We start from the raw sequence: 26,054 nt of genomic DNA on the forward strand, positions 1-26,054 counted from the left end.
AGTCAGATGTTCAACCACAGAGTCTACTACATTTGGTCTTTAATTCAAACAAATTATTCACACTTATTTTCAGTCCTTCTTGTTGGCAACTGTAGTCCTTTCTACTCATTATAGAAAACAGGTTTCCCTCCCAGCAACCATACTTCCTATTTCAGGCCCCTTTTTCATTTTTAAAGAAAAAAAAAGCCTACTCCTATAATTTCTGGTAAACTGAGAATTAGAATTGAGTTTTTAATAACAGATAATTAGTTAATAATACTGTTCCACTGAATTCAATGAAGCGCTTTTGTTCTATTCTTACCTTGGATCTCTCAATTATAGAAGAGTTTTGACTTCAGTTGTTGAAATGCTTCATTAGATTTTCATAACAAATCATCACACAGTCACATGAAGTAATATCTACTTATAACTCACAGTTGGATGAGTCATAGTCTGAGAGCTCATGGCTGTGTTCCCTGACCTGGACATTACAGCACTGAAATCAAGGGGATGCCAGACTGAGCACTCTCCTGAAGACTTGTGGAAAAATCCACTTCCTGAATCAGCCAAGTTGTAGGCACAATTCAGTGTCTTTAGTCTGTAGAATTCAAATTACTGTTTGCTTGTGGCTGATGTCTGGGGGCCTCTCCCATGTCTTTAAGCCTGCTCATATGCTCCTCAAGTAATTCTTCCAACTTCCAGTCAGAAATTTCCCTTCATCTCTGCAGCTTCTAATGTTCTCTCTAGCCCCTAAAAGCCCATAACAAAGCCTTTCCAACCCCACCTGGGCTAGCGATGTTGTTGATTAAAATGCTAATCCTGTATGTGATGTAGACTGTAGAGGTTATGACAGGAAATCTTTTGCAAGACACTTCAGAAATATTGCCGTTAACACACAGAAATCACAGAAAAATGGTCTATTCACAGGCATTTCATTCCCCCAGGGGCATATAGCACAAGTCTCAGTGAATTATACATCAAAAATAGTTAAGCTTTACAAGCACGGCAGGAATACAATGCTAACCAATCTTCTTAGTCAGGAGAAATGAAAATATATAACAATTATAGCAATTAAGCAGGCCATGAGTGGAGAGAGATCAAATGAGAGCAGGAAAGGAAGAGAAGAGAGTTAAGAAGGCAGAGTCCAAGAGTGAGCCAAGAGAACCAAGAGACAGGGCTGAAATGGCTGGGTTTTATGGGAAATAGAAGTTGGGGGAAGGGAAGTCTCTGGGATGAAGAGGTTTAGGGTATGAGGCAGAGATGAGAAGAGCGGAGAGGAGTCACAGGTACTGAGAGAGCCTATAGCCCTGCTTTGTGTTTTGGCATGCTAATAGACAGCAGAGTTAGTCATTTATCCTAGGATTCTTTGGGACCTGACACTAACCATGTAGTCCTTTACTTTTTCAAAATTATTTTTTGAGAGAGTGCTAAAGTAATTAATTGGCAAGCCACTCAGTTGAGTCAGGCCTAGCAACTTGGGTGCCCATATAAGTAAACCAAAAAAAATAATTCAATGTAAAAGGTGTGTCCATTTTGCCACTGAAGCCTCCTGCAGACCAGCTGCCATGTTAGGAAAGAATGTATTGGTTGCTGAGAAGTTCCAGCTCAGCTTTCTCTCCAAGGATGTTTGATCCTTCCATAGGGAAATCATTAGATACCCATTTGTGCCCAGAGCTACCGAGAACTCTAATAAAGTCTCCGGGAAGTTGTGGTGCAGACATGGAAAGAGACAGACAGGATGTAGAAGAAATCCAATAAGCTGATCCCCCTACGGGGTGGCACAAAATTGTTTACTGTGACCCGGCTCTCTTTCTAGTCTTTCTTTAAATAGAATTTCACAAGCTTATTCTAGGCCAAGAAGATTCTTCTTGCTATTCAGAAAGAAAAATTTAAAGTCTCTTCATTCTACATTGGGGTTACATTCCTTTTATCCCCCCACTAATTGTGTTTTTCTTTTTATTGTTTTACCTTCCAAGTATTACATTTAAATATTTCATTTTTTCCTTCTTAGGAACCACAAAGAAAAATTATATAAATGTGGTATTTTTCTTATTTCATAAGCCATATAGTATATTCATTAGATCTTTTCATTCTTGTCACCTGATCTATGTTGCTGAATAAAAAGAGAATGGAACCCTTTGGTTCCTTAGTCAGAGGGATATTATGCATACCTCTGGGTATTATTTATATATTATATATCATCTGTATTTTAGAACTGTCTTGAAAAACTGTTCACTTTTTTCTGCCATATTTATTACTACGAAGATGTATAATTGCAGGTTATTAGGGAAAATATCTGTAAGAGATCAGTTAATGGCAAAATCAGAAATATAAACACACAAACAAAAGCATGCATTGGATTTTGTAATTAAGGATCAATCTCATTAAAATCTTAATTTTTCAAACCACTTCCTATTGTTTTGTTTTGTTTTTTAAGAGTGGCTTCTAGTATTAATTACTTTTTCTAAAAAAAAATCAACAAATAAAATTGTATGCATTCATTAGTTGAATAAGCTAATTGTAAATGGACTACCTCACACAATTATTATTTTTACAGAGATAACAGTTAACATCCATTCCCTGTGTTTTTATAAACATCATTATTAATGATAATTACTTTGCTATACAATAGAACTCTTAAACTTGTCCCTGTCAAAAAAAAAAAAAGGTGTGTCCAAGCTCTTGACATTAAAATATGATATTGCCATCTACAAATGTCTTGGGCCACTTTCACAGCTGCTCTCTAAAGGTATGTGTGGCCTGTGGAGTGCAAGTTGAACATGTCTGACAGTAAATGGTAAAGTGAAAGACGGACCTAACCAATCAGAAAGTAACTAAGATCTAATTAGAAGTTTTCCGCTTTAATTAATCAACTGTAGTCTCTTAATGTTGCTTCTGGAAACAGCAGTCTTTCGAAACCCAATGAACTTCTTAGGTGTGAGAAATCTCAGTCTATGACTGACAGAATGGTCAGGTAAACTTGTTAAAATACAAATATGTATGTTCTTTTGTTTGTTCGATTTGTTTTGTTTTTGTTTTTGTTTGTTTGTTTTTGAGACAGGGTCTCTCTGTGTAATCCTAGCTGTCCTGGAGCTTGCTATGTGGACCAGTCCAACCAGGAACTCACAGAGATCCTCCTGCCTTTGCCTCCAGAGTGCCAGGATTAAAGGCGTGTGCTACCACGACTGGCCAAATGTGTTTGTGTTGTAATGTAAAATGTTGCCTTTGTTGCAAATTTTTTCTCTCTAAAAACAGTTATCTCTATTTGCTTACAATAGAGATTTGTAAACAAATCTCTTTTGCTTATTTCAGAAGTCAGCTTTTACCCTGGTAATAATAATAATAATAATAATAATAATAATAATAAAAAGATTAGCACTTTTATATTGGGTAGTATCCAGATTAGCATAATTCTGATTGTACAATTAGATAGTATAGTCTTAGTTTGTTGCCTGTTTCTTTGGTGAGAATTTGAGTTTTTGCTTGTTCCTAGTCATTAGGTTTGCTCATAATAACATCATTATTCTACCATCTAACCTTGAAGCACAACAGACTATAAAACTAGATATCTTATCAGTGTTTGCAACATGTTAGAAAAGTCACAATTCCTAAACAAAAGTCTGTAAAATTAATTGTAAAGGGGTTTATGATAAGTTTTTCTTGGGTTTAAAGAACACTTAACTTCTTACAGGTCACTAGAAAATAAAAGTAATCAAAAGATAATGTAATTATTGCTATTGTTATTGAACATAACAATAATCCAATTTTTCAATGCATATTTAATCCTGATCATGGACTCCTGAGCACATTATCAGGTTTTCTAGTTATTTTTATGTATATACCATTATAAATTACCTATTTCAAGAACTATATGTTTTAGAATCTTTATATGTTGTTGAAGTGGCAGCACTGGCCACAGTGTAAGGATGTTACTTTCTACCTAACTTTATTAGGAATAAATAACATTGGAGCTAATCCCAAAGAGGTAAGTCTATTTTGCTAACCAACAAAACACAGTAAAAACAATTTATTCATTTTCTCCTTTAACATCTGCTCTTGTTTTCAATCTCACTTACTCTACTAGGCCAACTAGACCCACTTTCCTATTTTATTCCATTGCCTGATTCATTCTACTGTGTGAATTTAGCCACTTGGGAACAAGAAAATCTTTCTTAATATGCCCTGCAATTTCTTCTGCCTTCCTACTAACCTTTCTTTTATTTTCATACATCCACAAATATTTACTTGGTGGCTTCTATCTTACAGACATTTGTGGCCAAGCAGTCATCCTAGCACAGGCAATCGCTTCCTCTCAAATGTATCTTTGTCTTCCTTATCCCAGACCTTTAGATAAGCATCCGACTTCAACCTAGTTCTCCTCCTGACACTCATTTTAGGGCTCTTTCATAACTTATTCTTCATCTTATTTATTTCTGCTTTGCTTTGTCCATAACACAAGGAGACCCACCACGTCTGGTGACATTCCAACAAACTTCATGTACTGACTAACACACTGATGATTTAAGACAAAGGAAGAAACAAAAAGTTGCTACCATGCTTCTCTGGTAAAGTTCAGCACAACACAGGCAAAGTTACTGAAGCTCTACTCATGGTTCACGTAGCTGAGGGAGAAAACTTATAGGTCATAAGATTATGGGGAAGTCACAGGAGACAGTACAGCAATGCTCAGAAGAAAGCTGAACTGAACTGAAAATGTCCAGTTTTCCTTCTGAGCACCCCTGAGTGTCCCTATTAAGTAATAATGGGGTAAGCAAGCTTATCTTCCCTGAATTTCCTAGCTGGAACAGACATGCCATTAGTATATTTAAAACCAAGAAATCACCCTCTGAAGTTCTTACCAACCCTCTTCATCCTTCTACTTCCTCATACTTGGAGTTTACCACATTAGAACATGGCCAGTGCACTGTAGTTTTTACTCAGTAAACTGACTTGATTTTTTATTTTAAACAATGATGTGGATAGAAGGGGCATTGAGTAGAATAGTATTTTTCTTTGTTTTAACTAACTTAGGTGTGTGTGTGTGTGTGTGTGTGTGTGTGTGTGTGTGTGTGTATGTGTATGTGTGTGTGTGTGTGTATGTGTGTGTGTTGCAGATAACTGAACCCATGGCTTTGAACCCATACTTGCTAGATAACTACTCTGTCACAGAGGTACACTCACAGTCCAGTCATTTTCTTTTGTAGTATGTCTGATCCCTTTCCTTAGAAATAAACATTACATAATTTACATGGTACTTAATTAGGAAACAATGGACCATATAAAACCAGGCTTCTAGTGATGCTGAAAAATATGTCTGTTGTAAAGAGAATAGTATCTCAAAACAAGGCTTTAAAAAAAATCACAAGTTCTATTTGTTATCTTTGAGGCCAGTTATTGACTCAGAACTTTTTCTTGCAGAACATTACTAGGTTAGTAAAATAACAATTTGATATTATCATTAGCAATGCATTTTTCCTACCATGAAAAATTCAACCATATGTAAAATTAAACAAAATAATATGTACCCATCAATGATTTGGTAGTTACATAATTTGGCTCAAAAAATAGAACTGTTCTTAAGGAGACAATCTTAGTTGCTGCTAGTCATTTGGCTCACATGAGCTCTCTTGCCATTCTAATACATTTGCTAGTATAGTAAGTATTTGTTTGAATCCCAAGTTTTCATTTGGTGATAAACATTTAGATAATATTAAAAGTGGTGGTCCCAGCTTAGGTAAACTACAAAGAGAATCTACTGTTCTTCTGTATGGAGAATATTGCTTGATATAAAGCAACTGAAACACAAAGACTTTTAAGTTCCTTGGTGTTTTGTCAGGATCTCATAAGAACATAACATTTCTTGTAGGTGTGTGTATGGAGCTGTGCTAAGAGCTTTGCAGGCACTGTTAAAACAGCCCTGTGAGGAGTGCTTGCTGTCTCATTTTATAGATATGAACTCAGAAACTGAGAGAGATTAGTATCATTCATTCACGGTCCTGAATCTCCCAACAAGTATTAGGCAGAATCATATTTAAGTTGTATTCCATTTTTATCTTCTATATTTTGAAGAATTAAAAATGCTCTACTTTCACCATTAGGAACATTTTCCATAGTGAGTTTATTTTTTTAAAGGACATCTGCATCTAGAGAAAGAGTACATTTGGAATATGGATAAAGGAATGACTACCCACAGGAAAGAGTGAGAGACCAGCATAGTTCCCTTGGAGCAGTAGGAAAGGAGCAGGACAGCTTCATAGTAACAAATCTATGGAACACAAAGGAAACCAGTAAGAGCATTGGTTTTCAAGTCAACATTTAGCAGTTTCTATTTTTAACAAATTAAAGAAATACTTTTGTTGTTGGCTTCATCTTTTAAATTGATAATTTATAAATTTGGCCCATAAACAATAAAGAGTAGTGACTTACATGTCAACTGAAATAAGTTTCTTTTCTCCATTGTCAGAAGCATAGTCCCAAACTGCTTCAATGATTCCGATGTAATAATGTCTATCTCTTGTCCAGGCTAGAGGAGTATACAAAAATAGAAAAGCACCAAGCAGCAAAAAGTTCATTTTCCTCCTGTCTTGAAGACTGAGATGAAATAAAATGAAATCAGGAACAAGCAATTTTATAAATAAGACTTTCTTCCTTTATTTGCTTGATTGACACAACTTAATGTTACACAAGAGTAAATCATTTCATTAAAGCAAATAATGTTTTCCAACTCAGTTTGCCTTTGGCAAACCAGGAAGAGGGGAAAAAAAAAACAAAAACAGTTCCCGGTTACCAGGCTTCTCTAAATACAAATGGAATGTCATCAGTTACTGTTGGACTCACCACAGTGTTCAGTAAAGCTGCGCTTTCTTCCATTCATTGTGTGAATTCCAGGAAGGCACAGAATGTCTCTAAATGCTCCCTTTGTTCTAGCATTCCCAGGCACTACAGCGTTCTGCCCAAAGCCAGTTCTTAACAAGCCAAGATAAAATGAATCAAAACATGCAACTGCTAACTATTCTAGAAGACAGAAATTTACTTGTAGAAATATATGAAACCTTATATTTAGCATGTCATAAAAGTAGCCAATAGGAATTTCATTTTGAAATTTTATCTACTCTGTGTGATTTGGACACTACTACATAGAAACTTTACCAAATTGCCCTGGATTTCCATGTAGAAAATAATAGCAGAACATACTAGGAATTGATGATTTTGTTTGAATCATCAAAGATATCAGTCATAAACCAAATGGTATATGCTTGTGGTCCCAGTTACAGGGGAAGTTGACACATGGCAATGCAGAGTTTAAGACAAGTGTGGAAAGTAAAGTGATACCCATATCAGAGAGGGGGGGGGGAAGGGGAAGAAGGAAGAAGAGGAGGAGAAGCAGAAGCAATAGTAGCAGCAGGAAGGAAGGGAAAGAGATAGGAAAGGGAAAGAAAGGAAAGGAAGAAATCAACCACAAATAAGTCTGTTTTCAAAGGCAAAGAATGATTTTACTCAATTGGAAAAAAAAACCTCTTGTTTATCAGCCTAGAATTTCTCTTCTTGTACTGTGTGTGAGCTTCAAGGTAAAAGATGTTTGATTAAAACCCTGTCTTTACTTATGGCAAAGTATTTTTTAAGCCAAAAACAATCCTGATGACAGCAGTTAACATTTTGTGTTAATTCAGCTGTTGTTTTTGGTGGATTTCAATAGGATACTGTTTAGCATTAAAGGCTATTTGCAGAAATAGATTGGTGTGAAAACAGGCACCCTCCCATGTTAACAAACCTGTTAACATTGAAACATTAGAAAACATTGAATGAGCTCTACTGCGGGCACATAGCAGTGGATAAAATTCACGGAGCTCAATTCCATTTAGGAGGAACTAACAATAAACACATGAAAACGAAGAGCATAATGTCAGCCAGAGGGGTATGGGAAGAAATAATCAAGGAGAGAGAATAGTGAGTACCAGGAAAAACGTTAAAATCTGATGCTGTCAAGATCGTATCCTCAACTTCCATTTCCTCCTCAAAGGGCAGTCATCCAGATTAATTGAAATGACTTTGTAAGATGGTAATAACTGTGTGTGTGTGTGTGTGTGTGTGTGTGTGTGGTGTGTGTGTGTGTGTGTGTGTGTGTGTGTGAGTGTTAAAGGGGTTGAACACAGTATTTTAGACATCTTTATGCATACCAGGCAAGTGCTCTACCACTGAGCCTAGTCTTGGCTTGTAATGATCTTGGCTACATGACTGATAATGAAAACTGAGTTATAGAACCTAGGGTGCCCCAAGCTTCCTTCTGGAGCTTTCCCTGAACAATTCTCCTCTCACATCTACAGAGCACACAGGAGTAGGTCTAAAATCATGTGCAGAATTCACTGGTCAAACTTCATGCCTTGTAAGAAACTACTCCTTCCCAAAGGTTCTGTTCCCCTTCCAGATGGGCCATATAGGGGGCATCTTTTAGCAGTTCATTCTCTAGAAGAAGGTGTGTACTTCTAATTGGCAAGAAGCCACTGCATGATCCTGCAGATATCTTATTTGTCTCAAAGTTTAAATTTACTGAGATGGCCAGAGCAGCTGTCTCCAGAGTGACTTCTTCCTGAAAAAAAAAATATATATATATATGCTAATTGAAACTCAAATATGTGATGAATCCAAGGTGTTTCAGTGAGTGCTCACCTGTGCATGCAAATTTGATTTAATCTTTAGTAAGTAGTAAAGTTATATGCTTGCCAAATAAAAAATAATAATAAGTGACACACTGGACGACAAATGTCACACAATTTCAATTTTCTGTATAACCTAGAAATGATGAACTTATGGGAACAGAGAGCAGAATTGTGGCTATTAGGCTTCAATGTGGATCTTTTAACAATGGGGAAATGATTGATTTAAGGATATAAAACTGCAGTTGAACAAGAAGCATGGACTCTGTGAAGTCTTGAGGTCTACTGAGAGCATGATAAATATGGTTGATAACAATATGCTATATTTTAAAAGTTGTGAGATAGTATACTTTAAGTGTTCTCAAAACAAAAATGATGAATATGTGTGATATAAAATGTTAATTGGTTTAATTTAGCCATGCCATTGTGAACATACTGTATTATGTATCATAATTGTACATGACTTTATTTATGAGCTAAATAAATGAATGAAAAAAAAAAGAAACGTGAGCAGGCATACAAGAAGAAATTCAGCAAACATAGAGGAAAACAAGAGATACATCCCAAGCCACAGGAATCGTGTCTCTTAGCCGTGCCTATCAGAAGGTCTTCAATTCAGAACCCCAGGGTATGCTTTTGCTGTCATAAGCAAGCATCACGTGTCTAAGCTAACTGCTTGGTGACATTAGTGCAGTTGTACAACACATGTTTCAATAATTTTCCATTGCTTCTGTTTCATTGTCTTAATGGTGTGTGGACTGAGGGAGTCTCTTCTACATTTAGCATCAAGATTTTGAAGTTGATGACAGCTGAAACCAAGGGGGCAGGCCCTCCTACCAATCTGTCAACAGGATGAAATCTCTCTAATATTCCTGTTCATGTTTCTTGTGGGCCCAGTGAGAACTGTTAATCCGTATGATAACAGAGTTACTAAAGGGTGAGTCACCACGAAGGGCTGTCCTGTACTCTGACAGTGTGAGATTTAGCATAAAACAAGAGCAGGGCATTCTTCCTAGAGCAGTCAGACCACCACCCTGCTTGCTGTTACAGAGTCAGTTGTGCAATTCTGGAATTTTATCAGTGGTGTGGACACCCACAGGACTTTCATTATGAGTACACTGACTTAGCCCCACAAAATGTGAGTGCTGCCACGCTTCTCTGTTCTATTGATCATTTCATGTCTATTTAGGGAGTTATCAGAAGACTCTGGTTGCTTCATACTCCTTGGCTGCTCAGCTGTAGGTCATGACCCAGATCATCTGTTCAGGCATGCAAAGCAAAGCGCTCACAGACAAGAGAAGGAAAGCCCAGGCTTGCTGCTGCTGCTGCAAAAAGCCTTGTTGCTGTCAAAGCTGAGCACACAATGTGAAACCAAAGGGTCCTTTTAATTTTTAAATGGTATCAGGCTTTCAATTAGTTTTCATTTCCATTCTCATACTGCCTTGAATGATAAAGACCCAAAGTATGTGGCTTATAAACAATGAACAAATCCTCAAAGACTGAGGTGGGTTAGTTTGGATTTTTGTTGGTTTTCTGTTTCACTTTTGTTATTGGCCTTTTTTCGTACCTTTTTTGTTTTTTTGAGACAGGGTCTCACTCTATAATTCAGGATGGTCTGGAACTCACTAGCCTTGAACTCATGCGGGGCCCTCAGTCTCATCCTCCCAAGTGCTTCGATTGTAGGCAGGATGGACAATGTCTGACTAAAGCCTTTTTTTCTTGCAGTTAGGGAAGGTGAGGCAGGGTCTCACTATGTAGCCTTGGATGGCCTGAAACTTGCTGTAAAGACTAGATTGGCCTCAAACTCATAGAGTTCTGCTTGCCTCTGCCTCTGTCTCCTTTTCTCCTTGCTTCTGCTCTATGGTGGGGTGATAGACTCTGCAAAAGTCTTAAAATATTGGTTGGTGCCAGGACTTGGTTTGTACAAAGTAATTGAGTGACAACATAAAGCAGTGCACCCCAAGTATTGAAAAATGCACTGATGCTCACAGTTCCCCTTGAAGAAAGAGTGCAGCATGCTACACAGGGACATGTTTGGGAAACCCTGAAGCGGATCAGGAGAAAGGAGTGGAGGTAAATAGAAGCATAGGCCACTGGCCTTTACTGGCAATGCAAGATAAACAGTTGCAGGTTGGCTAATTTGAAAGAGCCCAGTTTGTGTAAGGGTAGTGTCTACTATCTGGCCCTATGTCTAGCATCTGGCCTTGTGCTGACTTTAGATAGAGAAAACAGTGGCTTGGTGCAGGAGAATTAAACAAAGCAGGTTTTGAGGAGTATGTGAAAGACCTGTTTACCAAGATGTTAATATTCCCATGTGAGTTAACTTGTTTTAGAAAGCCTGTCTTTTGTCAGAAAATTCTCCCCTCCACAAAGTGCTATAGCACCGTAACATGAAAAAACTGGGTTGGAGAGATGGCTCAGAGGTTAAGAGCACTGCTTGCTTTTCCAGAAGTCTTGAGTTCAATTCCCAGCACCCACATGATGGCTCTCAACCATCTGTAATGAGATCTGGTGCCCTCTGTCTTGCATGCATGCATGCAGACAGAAACGCTGTATATATAATAAATAAGCCTTAAAAATTAAAGGGCCAATTGCCAGGGCCACAGGGGGACACCAATTGGCTCAGGCCCTGGGTGTCTTGTGGGGCACCATTGGTCTAGGCCACGGGCCACTTGGGGGTCCCTATCGGCCCTGACCCTGGCCTTGGACCTGGGCCAGCTGCTGAGGAACACAAACTGTCCCAGGCCCTGTGCCACAGTAGCCTATTGTCTCTGGCCCTGGCCCTGGGCTACCCCGTGGGTTCCAATTGGCCCATGCCCTGGGCCACTCAGGGGACCCATTGGCCCAGGTCCTGGCCCAGGCCTGGGACAATGGGGGAGCCCATTGGCCCTGGCACCACTCGGGGAGCTCATATGGCCCTTGCCATGGCCCTGGGTCACTGGGGGAAACCCATTGGCCATAGCCCTGGATCTGGATCACTGGGGAAGCCTAAATTGGCCCAGGCCCTGGGCCAGTTGGGGGCCCGATTGTCCTGGTCTTGGCCTTGGCTTTGGTCCATTGGGGAGGTCCCCAATTGTCCCTGGGTTACTCAGAGGGGCTTAGTGGCCTGGCCCTGGACCACTGGTGGGGGGACTCAAATAGCCCAGGCCTTGGCACTCGTGGGGGGGCATTAGCTCTGGACTTTGGCCACTGGGGGAGCAATTGTCCCAATCCCTGGGTCACTCTGGGAGCCCCAGTGGCCCTGGCCCTGGCTCTGGTCCACTGGGCAGGGCCCCCATTGGCCCATGCCCTGGACCACTTGAGGGACCCAAATGGCCCAGGCCTAGTCCATTCAGGGGCCCCATTTGCCCTGGCCCTGGCCCTGCAACTGGAACACTGGGGGTGGGGGGACAGGCAATTGCCTAGCCCTTGGGCCACTCTGTGGCCCCATTGTCCCGGGCACTGGCCCTGGCCCTGGACCACTACAGGGTCCCAATTGGGCCAAGTCCTGGGCCACTTGGGGGGGCACATTGGCTCTGGACCTGGCCCTGGGCCTGGACCACTGGGGGGGCACAATTAGACCAGTTCTTGGGCCACTCGGAGGCCTTAATAGTCTCTCTTCCTGGTTCAGGGCCATTGTGGGGGGCCCAATTGGCTTAGGCCTGGAGCCACTAGGGTAGCCCCTTGGCCCTGGCCCTGGCCCTAGGCCACTGGGGGGATATCCAATTGGATCAGGTCCTGGGCCACTCAGAGTGTCCCATTGTCCCTGGCACTGGACCTGGCCCTGGGCTACTGGAGAGGGCCCCAATTGCCACAGGTTCTTTGCCACTCGGGGGGGGGGGGGTGTCATTGGCCTTGGCCCATGCTCTTGCCCTGGGACACTGGGGGGCCCCATTTGGCACAGGCCCTGGGCCACTTGGGAAGCCCCATTGGCCCTGGCCTTGGGCAACTGGGGGGTACTCTATTGGCCTTGGTGCTGAGCCACTCCAGGGTGCCCAATTTGCCAAAGGCCTGGGCCATTCAGCTGCCCCATTGGCCCTGACACTGGGCCACTCACAGGGGTGGGGGGCAATAGCACAGGCTTCCCACGAGGTGGCTCCATTGTCCTGGGCCTGGCCCTGTGTCATTTTGTGTGTGTGTGGGGGGGGGGGGGTCCTGGCCCTGTACACAGGGAAGGGGGCAATTGACCCAGGACCTGGGACACTTGGAGAGCCCCATTGTCTCTAGACCTGACCCTATCTCTAGGCCACTGAGTGAGGTACCAATTGGCACAGGAAATAGGCCACTGGTGGTCCCTATTGGCCCTGTCCCTGGGCCACTGTGGGCAGGGCAATTTGCCCAGGCCCTGAGCAACTGGGGGACACAATAGGCCCAGGGCCACTGGGGATCCCCCAATTGGACCAGGTCCTGGGCCACTCTGGGGGCCACATTGGCCCTGGGCCTCTGTGGGACCCTAATTGGTTCAGAACCTGGGCCACTCGGGAGGACCCATTGACCCTGGCCTTTGCCCTGACCCTGACCACAAGGGAGGGCCCTAATTGGCCCAGGCCCTGAGCCACTCTGGGGCCAAACTTGCCCTGGATCTGGCTCTGGGCCACTTGGTAGGAGGCAAATGGCGCAGGCTCTTGGCAACTCAAGGGCATCATGGGCCCTTGCCATGCCTCTTGCCCTGGGCCACTGTGGGGGATCCAAATGTACCAAGTCACTTGGACACATGAGGGACACTATTGGCCCTGGCCCTGGCCCTGGCCATGGTCCACTGTGGGGGGCCACAATTGGCCCAGGGCCTGGGCCATTCAGGGGGCACCATTGGCCCTGACCCTAGGCCACTATGGGGTCCCTAATTTGGACACATCCTGAGCCACTCATGCTGGGAGGGAGGCATTGGCCCTGGTCCTGGCCTGGGCCCCTGGAGGTTCCAAATTGGCCCAAGCCATGGGCCACTCCAGGGCCCCATTGGCTCTTGCCCTGGTCCTGGCTGTGGGCAACTGGGGGTAGGCATTTAGCCCGGATCCTTGGTCACTATAGGTTGCCCAATTGGGCCAGACTCTGGGCCACTGTGTGTGTGGGGGGGTCTATGGCATTGACCCTGGACCTGGACCTGGGCCACTGATGGGGACCCCAATTTCTTCCGGTGCTGGGCCAATCAGGGGGCCCCATTGGCACTGGGCCCTGGGCCACTGGAGGAGAATATTGGCACTGGGTAGGCACCTTTTGGCCCAGGCCCTTAGACTCTGATGGTGCCCCATTGGCTCTAGTGCTAGACCTGTCCATGGGCCACTGGGGGCGGGGTGCATTTGGCATGTGTGTGAGTGCTGTCACACTGTGCATGTGAGTGCTGTGACACTGTGCATGTGAGTGTGTGACACTGTGTATAGTTTCTGTTACTTCCTTGTTTCTTTATTAAGTTTCTGTCTGGTGTTCCTATCCAGTTGTGAGAGTGGGTTGTTGGAGTCTCCCACTATAAGTTTATGGGGTTTGATGTGTGATTTGAGTTTTAGTAACATTTCTTTTATGAATGTGGGTGCCTTTTTATTAGTTGCATAAATGTTCAGAATTGATACTTCATCTTGATGGACTTTTCCATAGTGATGGAAATGCCCTTCTTCATTTCTTTTGATTAATTTTAGTTTGAAATCTAATTTGTTAGTTATAAGGAAAGGTATGCCAGCTTGTTTCTTGGGTCCATTTGATTGGAAAATCCTTTTCTAATCCTTTATTCTGAGGTAATGTCTGTCTTTGAACTTGAGGGGTGTGTCTTGTATGCAGCAGAAGGATGGTTTCTGTCTTTGTATCCATTCTGTTAGCCTGTGTCTTTTTATAGGCAAGTTAAGACCATTGACATTGAGGGATATTAATGACCATTGATTGTTAATTCTTGTTCACTTTGGATTTGCTAGTGGTTGTGATGTTGTGTATGTATTTTATCCCCTTTTTTTCTTTTTTGGTTTTTGGTAAAGTGAGATTATCTATTGCCTATGTTTTTGTGAGTGAAGTTAACTTATGTTGGAGTTTTCATTCCAGTATTTTCTGTAGGGCTGGATTTGTGGATATATATTGTTTAAACCTGGTTTTGTCATGGAATATCTTGTTTTCTCCATTGGTAGTGATTGAAAATTTTTCTGGACTGGTATCCATTGACCCTTAGCATTTGTTGAACATGTTTCCAGACTGTCCTTGCATTTTTTGTTCCTTTCCTTTTCTTGCTTTGCATTTCATTTCCTTGACCTTTGATGAGTTATAACAGACTCAATGATAAGGAAAAATAATACTTCCCATAGTTGGAAGACAGTGGACTTTAAGGCAGAAAGGCTGCATTTGATGGGTACCTTCTATTGCTGGAGTTAGGACCAGAGCCTGTGTCCTGGCTACTCTAACCAGCCAGGCTCAGTCATTCATCCTCCGTAAGCCAATTAAATGAATCAAGTTATCAACTGATGTACCCTATATAATGCAGGCACTCTGGAGTAAGATGGACAGATCTCTCTGATGTCCTAGGACAGCCTAGTCTATAGTGTGAGTTCTAGGCCAGACAGGGAGTCACACTAATACTATTCTTAAAAAGAAGAGAAAAAAATACAAAAGGGAAAATGAGAAAATTTATAAAAATTTAAAACATATTTATTCAGTTTGGCTAATTTGGAACAATAAAGAAAATATATGGTAAATAATCCATCCCTGGGGTCCTAACAGGCTCAGATAGAAGGCAAATATATGCAAAACTAAATAATCTAATGAAGACAAATAATGAAATTTCTCTAGCTCTAAAACACTTCCACATCCTCAGTTTCTGTTTATCCTGTAAGGTGGTCAGATGAGAAGTAAATGTTTCTTCAATAGAGACATTCTCATTTGGAAGACTCAAATGTTTTCCCACAATGAGATTTCCAGGGAAATTAGAATTTTGTAGGTCTACTGTTTCATTAGTTGTAGGCCAAAGAGAGTCCGTTTAGACTGTCCTTATTCCTACCAAGAAGGTAGGTTATAGGGATTGCTAGGATAGGGACTGAGAAGCTTTAGGGTCCAAGAAGGGACCACAAAGTGGGGGCCCACAGGGAACTGTCACTGGCAGCTACATGCAGTTGTCAAAACCAGAAGAGTGAAAGACCTGGAGGGCACTGATCCACCACAGGTGAGTAGATACAGAGAGCACAGTGTGAGCCATCTTGTCCTCAGGTACACCCCAAGCATTGCTTTCTGGTCATTTGACCCTGGACTTTCACACCCAAAGCTCCCTCCCTAACAATTCCTCCATACTCTATAGCTCTTTATAAATGTTAGATCGCCCCAACCTTAGAGTGCCTTCTGTCTCAGGACTGCCTGACAACCTGGTTTCATCTGGAGTCACCACATTTCAGGACCCCTATGTGAAAGTTTTACAGGCATCAAGGAAGCAGAATATGATCCCAATCACAGAAGTCAGTCTTCATGCCTGCAAGTTCTCATCTCTCCTTACAGGAAGTATAAAATCCAGCAGGGCTACACAAGACATTGTGTACAGCTTGCATTGCTGTGCACTTATGATACTGGAGATAAACTCAGTCTTGTGGCTTTGGTCAAGCAGTCAGAAACGTTTTAAAGATTTATATTGTCAGTTTTTCTACTAGTCATTTTTGTACCCTTCCCTCATTTTGTGCGTATTTGGTTTTGGAAACTTCTTTAAGACCCACATCTAAATTAGTTTTGGATGCTGTCAATCTTGTATTTGTTTTGGGTGATGAGTGCTGATGTAAGATGAAGTCAGGATCATCCATTGACACCTTACTGCTACAAGACATATTCATATGGCTAAATAGATGGTTCAACACCTGAGAGCGCTGGATGCTCATCCACAGGGTCTGACTTTTATTTCCAGCACTCAAGACAGCTCACAACTGCCTGTAACTACAGGCACTGGGGATCAGATACTCTCTTGTGACTTCCATTGTTCCTGGCAAGCTCCTGATATACACACTGGCAAAACCTACACACCTTAATTAAATTGTATTCTTTTTGAAAATAGCAGACATGAAGAAAGCCTTTTTAAAATAAGAAATAACATATATATCTGTATTTTCACCTTCTGCATATCTGGTACCCTAGTCCAGAAGAATGCATCAGATCTCCAGGACCTAGAAACACATGTAGTTTTGAGATATGTGCTGTAGGTGCTAGCAACCAAAGTTGGGTACCCAAGAGGAGCATGACTATTCAATAAACTCTCCAGCTCACAGACATGTCACTAAAATGTAGAAGATGCCAGATTACTCCTTCGATTACTTGAAGGTGATGAAAGTGCCCACTATATGGTTTTCATAGGATTCAATGGCTTTCTATCCCTCTATGAATGGACTTTCAACTTTGCTTCTCATTGTCATCGTTTACAAAATTCTCACGACGAGAATAAAGATAACAAGTGATAACAAAGCTGATTTGTTGAAACCAATCAGGGTCCAGTCAGATTATGTAGGAAAAGTTCCATAATTTGAAATATGCCTTTTCTTTTAGAAATTTTTTTGAAACAGCCATGCCTGTCCTGGAACTCACTATGTGTACCAAGCTGACCTCAAACTCAGCGAGATTGGCTTGTCACTGTCTGCTAAGTACTGAGATTATAGGTATGTACCTATAAGCCCAGGCAAGTTATAGTTTTTTAAATTATGCATCTTTAAATCAGATAATTAAAGAATAAGATTTTAGAGGAAACCATCAATGTCTTGATGAACAGTAATAGCACTTGAAATTCTGTAATAATAATGTAAACTGACAAATGATTTCATATATTCTCAATAACTGGGTTATTTGCTTTATTAATTTTATTCACTTAAAAATGTTTGAATTAAGATGGGCAGTGGTGGTTCACATGTTTAATCCCAGCACTTGGGAGGCAAAGGCAGATGGATCTCAGTGAGCTCAAGACCAGCCTGGTCTACAAGAACTAGTTCCAGGACAGACTCCAAAGCCACAAGAAACAGGAAATCCTGTCTTGAAGCCCCCCAAAAAGTTTGAACTATGTTTGTATGTATATACCTGTGCCATCATGTATATGGGGTAGTGAGATGATAACTTAAAGGTGTCTATTATCTACTTCTCCTATGTGAGTTCTAGTGTCATCTAGCTGCAAGTGACCTCAATGATGCTTACTTGGGTTTAAAAGTTATTTCAGTATGTGCCAGTGTGGGAATGTGCATATGCCACAGCCTGAGCCTAGAAAGAAGTGAAAAATTTATGGGAGTGATTCAAGTGCTCTTGAGATTGAACTCGGGTCATTAGGCTTACAAGCAACCAACTTTACCCATTGAAAAAAATCTATGGTATTCAGTTGTGGTTCTGAGACAGTGTTAGGGACAAGTATTTAATCCTCAGAATAAACTAAGACAATCCAAAAGAAGAAAAAAAAAAACCCAAAACACAGCAGTATATCATTTACATTTGTAAATAGGATCTATTCCAACTATCCTGTTTTCCTCTCTCCTTAGATAACAATATGTTTACAGTCTGAAAACAAGACAATATTTTACTGATATAAGGTTTCAATTAATCTTATTTGAACAACAGTAAGAAACCTAAGTGAGAAATGTCTGTGCAAGACTGGTACCTGACCTTGATCACCATATGAAGAAGGCCAAAAGTAGACTCCACAAAGTTGGCTTCTGGTCCCCACATAACTGTCATGGTCTAAAAACCTGTAATCACATTACACATACACACATATAATAGAATGTTTTTTGTTTTGTTTTTAATAAATCTCATTGCTATTACATTGTAAGGCATCTCTGGATAGTCCCCTTTGAAGGCAGTACATCAAGATGAAGTACCCCATGGGAAAATAATGGGGACATAATAAGAATGTAATTTCAAAAAATAATTACTTAGATACATATCCATAGCACATGAAACTATGTTGTGAAATAATGGTGTGGACCACATGGTGACCATTGCTGCTTGACAAAGTTCCAGCATTTCGACATTGCAGACCAACCACACTTCTCCAGCACCTGCAGAGGCAGGCAGATCTCTATGAACTCCAGGTCAGATTGGCGGAATGAGCTCCAGGACAGCCAAAGCCACACAGAGAAATCCTGTCTCAAAAAACAAAAAACAAACAAACAAAAAAGACAAAAGTAGATACCACAAAGTTGTCTTCTAGTCTCCACATATTTGTTTTGGCTTAAATAGTCACATTACACAGACACACAATAGAATTTGTTTTTAAAGAATAAATGTCATTCTCATTACATTATCGGAATCTCTGGATAATTCCCTTAGAAGGCAATTCTTCAATATGATGTGCCAATTAAATAACTGAGGGTATGAAGATGCATGATACTTCAAATAATATATACATATTCATGACACATTAAGGTATATGGTGAAATATACAGTTGAGTGCTGATCATTCTATCTTATTACATCTCTTCCAGATAGATGAAAATGTTTCTTGGGACACACACATGAGGTATTTAATGTTTTTATATTCTCTATTAAGAATTTTAACATTAATATTGTTAAAACATTAACATGACAAAACAGCAAATGTTGGGAGCACATCATATACACTTAGATTTATACCTCTAAGACTGACACATAAGGATCATGAGTTCAAACGTATCCCTGAATAATTACTGACATCCAAGCCAGGCTGGATAACAAACAACATTTCAAGGGAATTTGTGAAAAAAATATGAAAACTAAAACCAGGGACAAAAACCCACCACCCTTTCACAGACACCCGTACTTGAAAAGTATGATCTCATGCAGCCTAATATGTAAATAAAAATGGAACACTTAGATGATGAACATCATTTTCTATACATTGCAGCAGAAAAATATCTCTCACTAAGTGAAAGCACAATAAAAGATGAACAAAAGCCACTGAAGAAATATAAGGACAACCAAATAAACTTCACTAAATAGATTTGCCACATATATAGCACACTATAATATCTACCTCAAATGTTGCAAAATAGAAGCCACAATGTGATCTTCACATCACTCTTTAGTGAACTTGGTACATAATTTACTCACTTCAAGGCTATATTGAAAGAGAGATAAAACAAGTTTGTTTTCTTGAAACTGAGACAACTGTTAAGTCTAAAGTACTTACCAAATCATTTACATGGATAGGTTTTTTTTCTTGTGTGAGTTCCTCCATATTTCCCCCGATATGAAAAAAAGCTTTAAAATATTTACAAAGCTAGAAACATGACCGAGCCCTTAATATTAGTTCATTCCCTGGACTAACGTCAGGTTTTTGAGAACTTCCAATAATCCCTGCTACAAGAAGCTCCAAGGGTCTAACATTCTTAGGAAACAGAATGTACATGCACATACCCACACAAAGACTCAGTGACATTGCATAATTAAAACTAAAACAAATCTTTAAACTAAATTTCACTCATGAATATTTTCTCTTGTAACTCCTGTGACACAGGTGTTGAGGCATCTAAAGGCTTACAGAGTTTTTTTTCCATCATGAATTGGTTCATGTAACAGAAAGCAAGCATGTACACTTGAAGTCATGAATCATCATTCTCAGTCTGTAAAATCATTGCTGAAAATTTACGTCATGCTGCTCTGCAGGAAGAATGTCACCGGGGTTGGCCTGAGAGAGAACATCTGCACACCATTTTCAGTTTACACTTTCTACTTCATGCTGCAGGTTAAGTTTGTGAATTCTTACCTTCCTACTTTAGTTGCCGTGTCTGACACCTGATTCCATGCCACTTTTATGTTGATGCTCTATCGCCCTGGAACCAAGGGTCAAATCAAACCCTTTCATAAGTTCACTTAGACATGACGTTGAATAACAGGAACAGAAAAGGCACTAACACATACTCATTAAGTTTTACACTGGATTGATTATCTCATGTAACTGAAGTATGAAATCTAAAGGGGATAGCTTATCATTTACATTTTATAGGCCTTTTGTCCATGTGGGTTTGCCAGTATAAACAAAATAAAGAGGGACAACATAACGCTTGAACAGATTTTCTCCAGAATAAATAATCTTCTGTAACTGAACATAGGTGTGTTGACTAAAGATCTTACCAAATGATTTATTTTCGGATTCCCTTTGGTATGAGTTTTTAGGCTTTAATATACCAATTACATAGTAAAATATTTACTCTTGTATAAAGACTACCATGATTTGCAAAACTTTGCTACACTGACTACATTTAGAGGGTTTCTCTGCAGTATGATTTTTGCTTGTTTTTGAAGACTATTGATACATGCAAAGTCTTTCTCACATTGATTACATCATTTTTAGGGTTTCTCTCCAGTATGTTTTCTTTCATGTCTTTGAAGATGACTGTGCTGCACAAAGGCTTTATCACATTGATTACATTCATAGGGTTTCTCTCCATTATGCGTTCTTTTATGTTTTCGGAGACTCTTGTGACATGCAAAGGCTTTATCACACTCACTACATTCATAGGGTTTCTCTCCAGTATGTGTTCTTTTATGTGTTTGAAGATTACTGTATTGTGCAAAGGCTCTACCACATTGATTACATTCATAGGGTTTCTCTCCAGTATGTGTTCTTCTATGTATTTGGAGACTGACTAGATGTGCAAAGGCTTTACCACATTGATTACATTCATAGGGTTTCTCTCCTGTATGTGTCCTTTTATGTGTTTGAAGACTACTACGTTGTGCAAAGGCTTTACCACATTGATTACATTCATAGGGTTTCTCTCCAGTATGTATTCTCTTATGTGTTCGAAGACTCTTGTGACATGCAAAGGCTTTAACACACTCATTACATTCATAGGGTTTCTCTCCAGTATGTGTTCTTTTATGTGTTTGAAGACTACTGTGTTGTGCATAGGCTTTACCACATTGATTACATTCATAGGGTTTCTCTCCAGTATGTTTTCTTTTATGTGTTTGGAGACTCTTGAGACATGCAAAGGCTTGACCACAATGATTACATTCATAGGGTTTCTCTCCTGTATGTGTCCTTTTATGTGTTCGGAGACTGATTTGGCATGCAAAGGCTTCACCATATTGAATAACTTCAGAGGGTTTCTCTCCAGTATGAATTATTTTATGCCATTGAAGATGACTGTGACATGGAAAGGCTTTAACACATTGTGTATATTCAGAAGGTTTTTCGCCAGTATGACTTCTTTCATGCCTGCAAGAATAATTGGCACATGTAAAAGATTTACCACATTCAGAATGATGTTGAATCTTCATATCTGTGTGAATTAATTTTGTCTAATTGTAAAGAGTAACCAGATCTTAAGCTTTTATCACTTTGCTTACACTCATGCTCCCCTTCATTAAGGATTGTTTTGCATATTTGAAGATGCCTGTGATAGTAACAGCCTTTATTACCTGGTTCACATTTATGGCATCCTTTTTCTCTATGAGATTTTTCATATATTTGAAGAGAACTGAAAGAAATCAGACCACTACCCCATTTATTCCATTGATAAATTTTCCTATACTGTGAGTCATACTATATTTGAAAAGTAACCAGGACAAACAGAAATATTTACACATTCTGAGTACTCATAGGGCTTTTCTGCAGTATAATGCAGTTAATGTATTCCAGCTTCATTAAACTGGAAAATCAATTACTTGGAAACTTGAATCACATTCAACAAGTTTATTCAACTTGGGGACTATTATATCATCTAATTGTTCTCAGATACAGAGAGGTACATTGCTTCTTTCCATATTCCTCTGCTCATATGGCTTATATCCAGAGTGATAAATGATATACATATGAAAGGAAGAATAACAAATAAAAGGTTTCCATATTGAATTTACACAGTTCAACTTTCTCTTCCTCATAGACATATGGTACATGGATTAAGGTTTCTCTAAAACAAGCCCCTTGAATCTTGCCTTTAACTAACAATCTCACTAAACTTAGCAAAGTCAGAACAACTATATGAGTAACACTCGCTTTACTATGGACTATTTGCTCATTAGAAGGTTTTAGACATACACTTACCAACCTATTCAATCTGTATACCTTTTATAATATGAGTGATATGAAACTAAATGCATCAGCAGTTCTACAGCTTAGCTCTGATAGAGCTACAATCCAAGTGTTGATATCTGCTAAGGCATTGATTCCTTGTCTTAAAAGAATGACTTGCAAATACAATTCACTTACCTGCCATTGCGGTATATGGTTTTGTGAGAATTTAATGATTATCAATGCACTTTAAGCTGTGATTATTTACACTGCTGCTTTTCTTTAAAACTTCTAGATACATTAAAATATCTTCAAAGGCACATCTTTATCAGAATACACATGAAAATTACCTTTCATGTCTTCGAGAACTTTGACAATGTTCTTCAATTTTATGATCTTCCCATTTGTAGCCTAAAATATAGTATCAGGAAATGTGTATTTTTGGAAATTATACAAAATTTCAGTTATTATCTTCTGTGATCCTTAGAACTATGCCTGATTTATTCACCTCATTCTCAATCAAAATTACAGAAGAGCATCAATAACCAAGAAACAGTTGCCCCCTTATTTTAAAACGTAAAGGAAACTTCACAGTATTACCTATAGCAGCGAGGTTTGTATAGGTCTCCAACATCACATCTTTGTAGAGATTCTTCTGGGAAGGATGCAGCAAAGCCCACTCCTCCAAAGTGAAATCAACATGCACATCACTGTAGGTCACTGCGTCCTAAAATATGCCATATATGTACACAATAAAAAGCATGATACTGACAACATTGTGAATGTATATTTCTTTGACAATATAGTTATATAATTCTGTTATTTCCCACACTTATTCTAGGACACAGACATTATAAAATAATCAAGTCAATTTAGAAGGAAACTGACTAGGAGGTTTACCTCTATCATTTATGAACACTTTGAATAGGATATCACCTTGTAAGAGAAAAGCCCATTAACAGACATAGAGAGACAAGCAAACAGATCACCAGTACTGAGTACACATCAGAGAAATTTCATGAACAATTACTAACTAGAAAAAATCTTGAACAAGCTGGGTGCATTGGTTCATGCCATTCATCCCAGAACTTAGAAGGCAGAGGCACATATATCTGCCTCTGAATTGAATGCTGGCCTAGTCTATGAAATCCATTCCAGGATAGAAAGAAGTAGATATTAAGAATCTGTCTTTCCTGAAAAAAAAAAAAAAAAGAAGATAGGAAGAACTCAGGTTTTCTACTGAAGTTCCTACAGAGTTATCGCATTTACTCCAGTCCTGTATTCATCTTCCAGAAATGCAAAGGGCTCTAGTTTAAACTGTAACTTTAATAAATCTTACTAAAAGGGACCGTATGTTTAAAACAGTTCTAAATTGACAGATGAAAACATGAGCAATGTAAATATTGATCATAAACAATCAAGACAGGGCAAGTAAAACAGCTCAGAAGTTACAAGCTCTTGCTTGTCTTGCATATAGGTGAGTTCAATTGCCAGTACTTACATAGGGGATCACAACTATCCATTTTTCCAAGCTCAGGGAATCTTAAGAACATTTTCCACTACTATGAAGACAGTCACACATGTGGTAGATATGCATGTATACAGGCAAAAGAATCACATTCATTTTAAAAAATAAAAACAAATACAACAAGCAGGAAGAATGACACACACCTGTAATCAGATGACTCAGAAGGCCCAGGCAGTACTAATGCAATGAATCCTGCCATTCTAGGAAAGAGAATGATGCCCTCTGCCAAATTTCAAAATTCAAGCTGGGGGTGAAGCACAGATAAATAGCATATGCTTGACAGGTACAAAACCCTATATTCTAGCGCCCCCTTGATATATATATATATATATATATATATATATATATATATATATATCAAGGAATGTTGGCCCACCTTTAGTCACAGCATTTGGAAGAAGTTGGTGAATCTGAGTTTGAGGACAGCCTGTTCTACAAAGCAACCAACTTTCAGAACAGCCAGGGCTACTCAGACAAACCTTATCTTCAAAAACAAAAATAAAAACAATAAAATTTAAAAATCAGGCTAGCAAAATGGCTTAGCATTGAATATCAATTGCTTCCATTGTATCTAATATGATTTAGTAATACCTTTATAATGGTGGTGAAGTCAAGACAGCACAAGAAGGAAGCTGGCTGATCAATTTCAACCACCACATAAAAACAACAAAATTAAAAAATTTAAAGCAGCATGCTATCAAAATGGCTTTGTATAAAACAGCAATTTCTTCCTTCTATTGCATCTTATGTGATTTAGGGATAGAGTTTATAATGGTGGTTAAGGCATGACAGCACAAGAAGGAAGCTGGCTGAGCAGTTTTAATCAAAACACACACAAGAGGAAATGGGTTGAAGCTATAGACACTCAAATCCCATCCCCCAATGAGGAATTACACTCAGAAAGGTTTCTACTACTAAAGGTTCTATAAGCACTCCAAAGAAAGCCATCAAGGAGAGACACAGGTTCAAATACATCATCCTTTCTGGGAGCCTTTCTTTCAGTCAACTAGATTCTGGCCCAGGTCACTATAGGCTCATGGTCATCCATGAAGAAAATGCATTTATTCATTTCATGGATGACCATGAGCCTATAGTGACCTGGGCCAGAGGAAGTGAGACATAGTGAATGAAGATTGGACCAAAGCAAGACTGAAACCCAGCAGGGCAACCATGAGATCCAGTAGCTCTGTGTCAGACACATGGGGCTCCAGTTTCAGAGGGCTTAGATGGCTCTAGTCTCACAACTTTTCATTCATTTCTCTCTTTGTTTACTTCCACTCCTTATATTCAGTTCTCCATGGAAGATGTCTCATAGTATAAGTATCTCAGCATCTTACGGTCTCACACTGCAAGTCATGATTCATCCTCATAGAATCATGCAGTAAACTTTCAAGTTCCTTCACTGGTGCCCTGACTCTACCAAACACAGATACCTATACAACAATGCTGAACTGAAACCACAGATTAAGAACATGCATAGCCTTAAATTTTGCATCTTTTTTCTTTCCAGAACCAATGCAACATCGATTATTCCCCCAAATTCGGCTTCTAGGCTGTATGTACCCTGTCATGCTTGGACTAAAGTTGTAGCAGACTTTGTGTGAAATTGCTTCCTGGGACTACAGATCACTTTGCCCAATTCTTTCATTAACCAAGGGCACAGAAGGATAGATTGTCATCCTTTAGGCACCTTGCTAGGCTTCCAGTATAGAACAAGGGCCTTCTCTTTAATGGTGATAACCTCCCTTTATTCCCAGCACTTGGGAGGCAGAGGCAGGCAGATTTCTATGAGTCTGAGCCAGCCTGGACTACATAGAGAGATCCAGGACAGGCTCCAAAGCTACAGAGAAACCCTGTCTCAAAAAACAAAAAACTAAAACAAAATAAACAAACAAAAAAATGCAGCCACGTTGGCAGGTAATGGTGGTTGATCACTCAGTCAGGAGCCAAAGAGTGATAAATGTTGGTTCTTATTCCATAATCTAGTACTAAGATTGAA

General features: G+C 39.8%; 2 protein-coding genes across 5 annotated transcripts in view; both read right to left on the reverse strand.

The window, feature by feature from the left end:
* The window catches only part of Cp (ceruloplasmin), a 39,201-nt gene extending 31,365 nt beyond the window's left edge, over positions 1–7,836 (reverse strand). The window contains exon 1 of the mRNA XM_035451037.1: positions 6,406–7,836. Within this exon, the coding sequence (XP_035306928.1) occupies positions 6,406–6,551 (146 nt within the window). The 5' untranslated portion in view covers positions 6,552–7,836. The remainder of the gene's footprint in view (positions 1–6,405) is intronic.
* A 10,472-nt stretch (positions 7,837–18,308) lies between these two features.
* The window catches only part of LOC100752946 (zinc finger protein 431), a 14,232-nt gene continuing 6,486 nt past the window's right edge, over positions 18,309–26,054 (reverse strand). The window contains exons 2-6 of one of the 4 annotated variants that reach the window (XR_003480469.2): positions 23,128–23,254; positions 22,878–22,938; positions 20,275–21,732; positions 19,543–19,626; positions 18,309–18,673 (exon numbers count right to left, since the gene is read on the reverse strand). Coding sequence is in view for 1 of the 4 variants with exons in the window: in XM_027392110.2 (XP_027247911.1) it covers positions 20,859–21,732; positions 22,878–22,938; positions 23,128–23,254 (1,062 nt within the window). In the remaining 3 variants the exon portion in view is untranslated. Of the gene's footprint in view, positions 21,733–22,877; positions 22,939–23,127; positions 23,255–26,054 lie in introns of all 4 variants that reach the window. The other 3 variants (XR_003480468.2, XR_003480467.2, XM_027392110.2) reach the window with 3 other exon arrangements.

Source organism: Cricetulus griseus (assembly GCF_003668045.3).
Source record: "Cricetulus griseus strain 17A/GY chromosome 1 unlocalized genomic scaffold, alternate assembly CriGri-PICRH-1.0 chr1_0, whole genome shotgun sequence".
Taxonomy (NCBI): domain Eukaryota; kingdom Metazoa; phylum Chordata; class Mammalia; order Rodentia; family Cricetidae; genus Cricetulus; species Cricetulus griseus.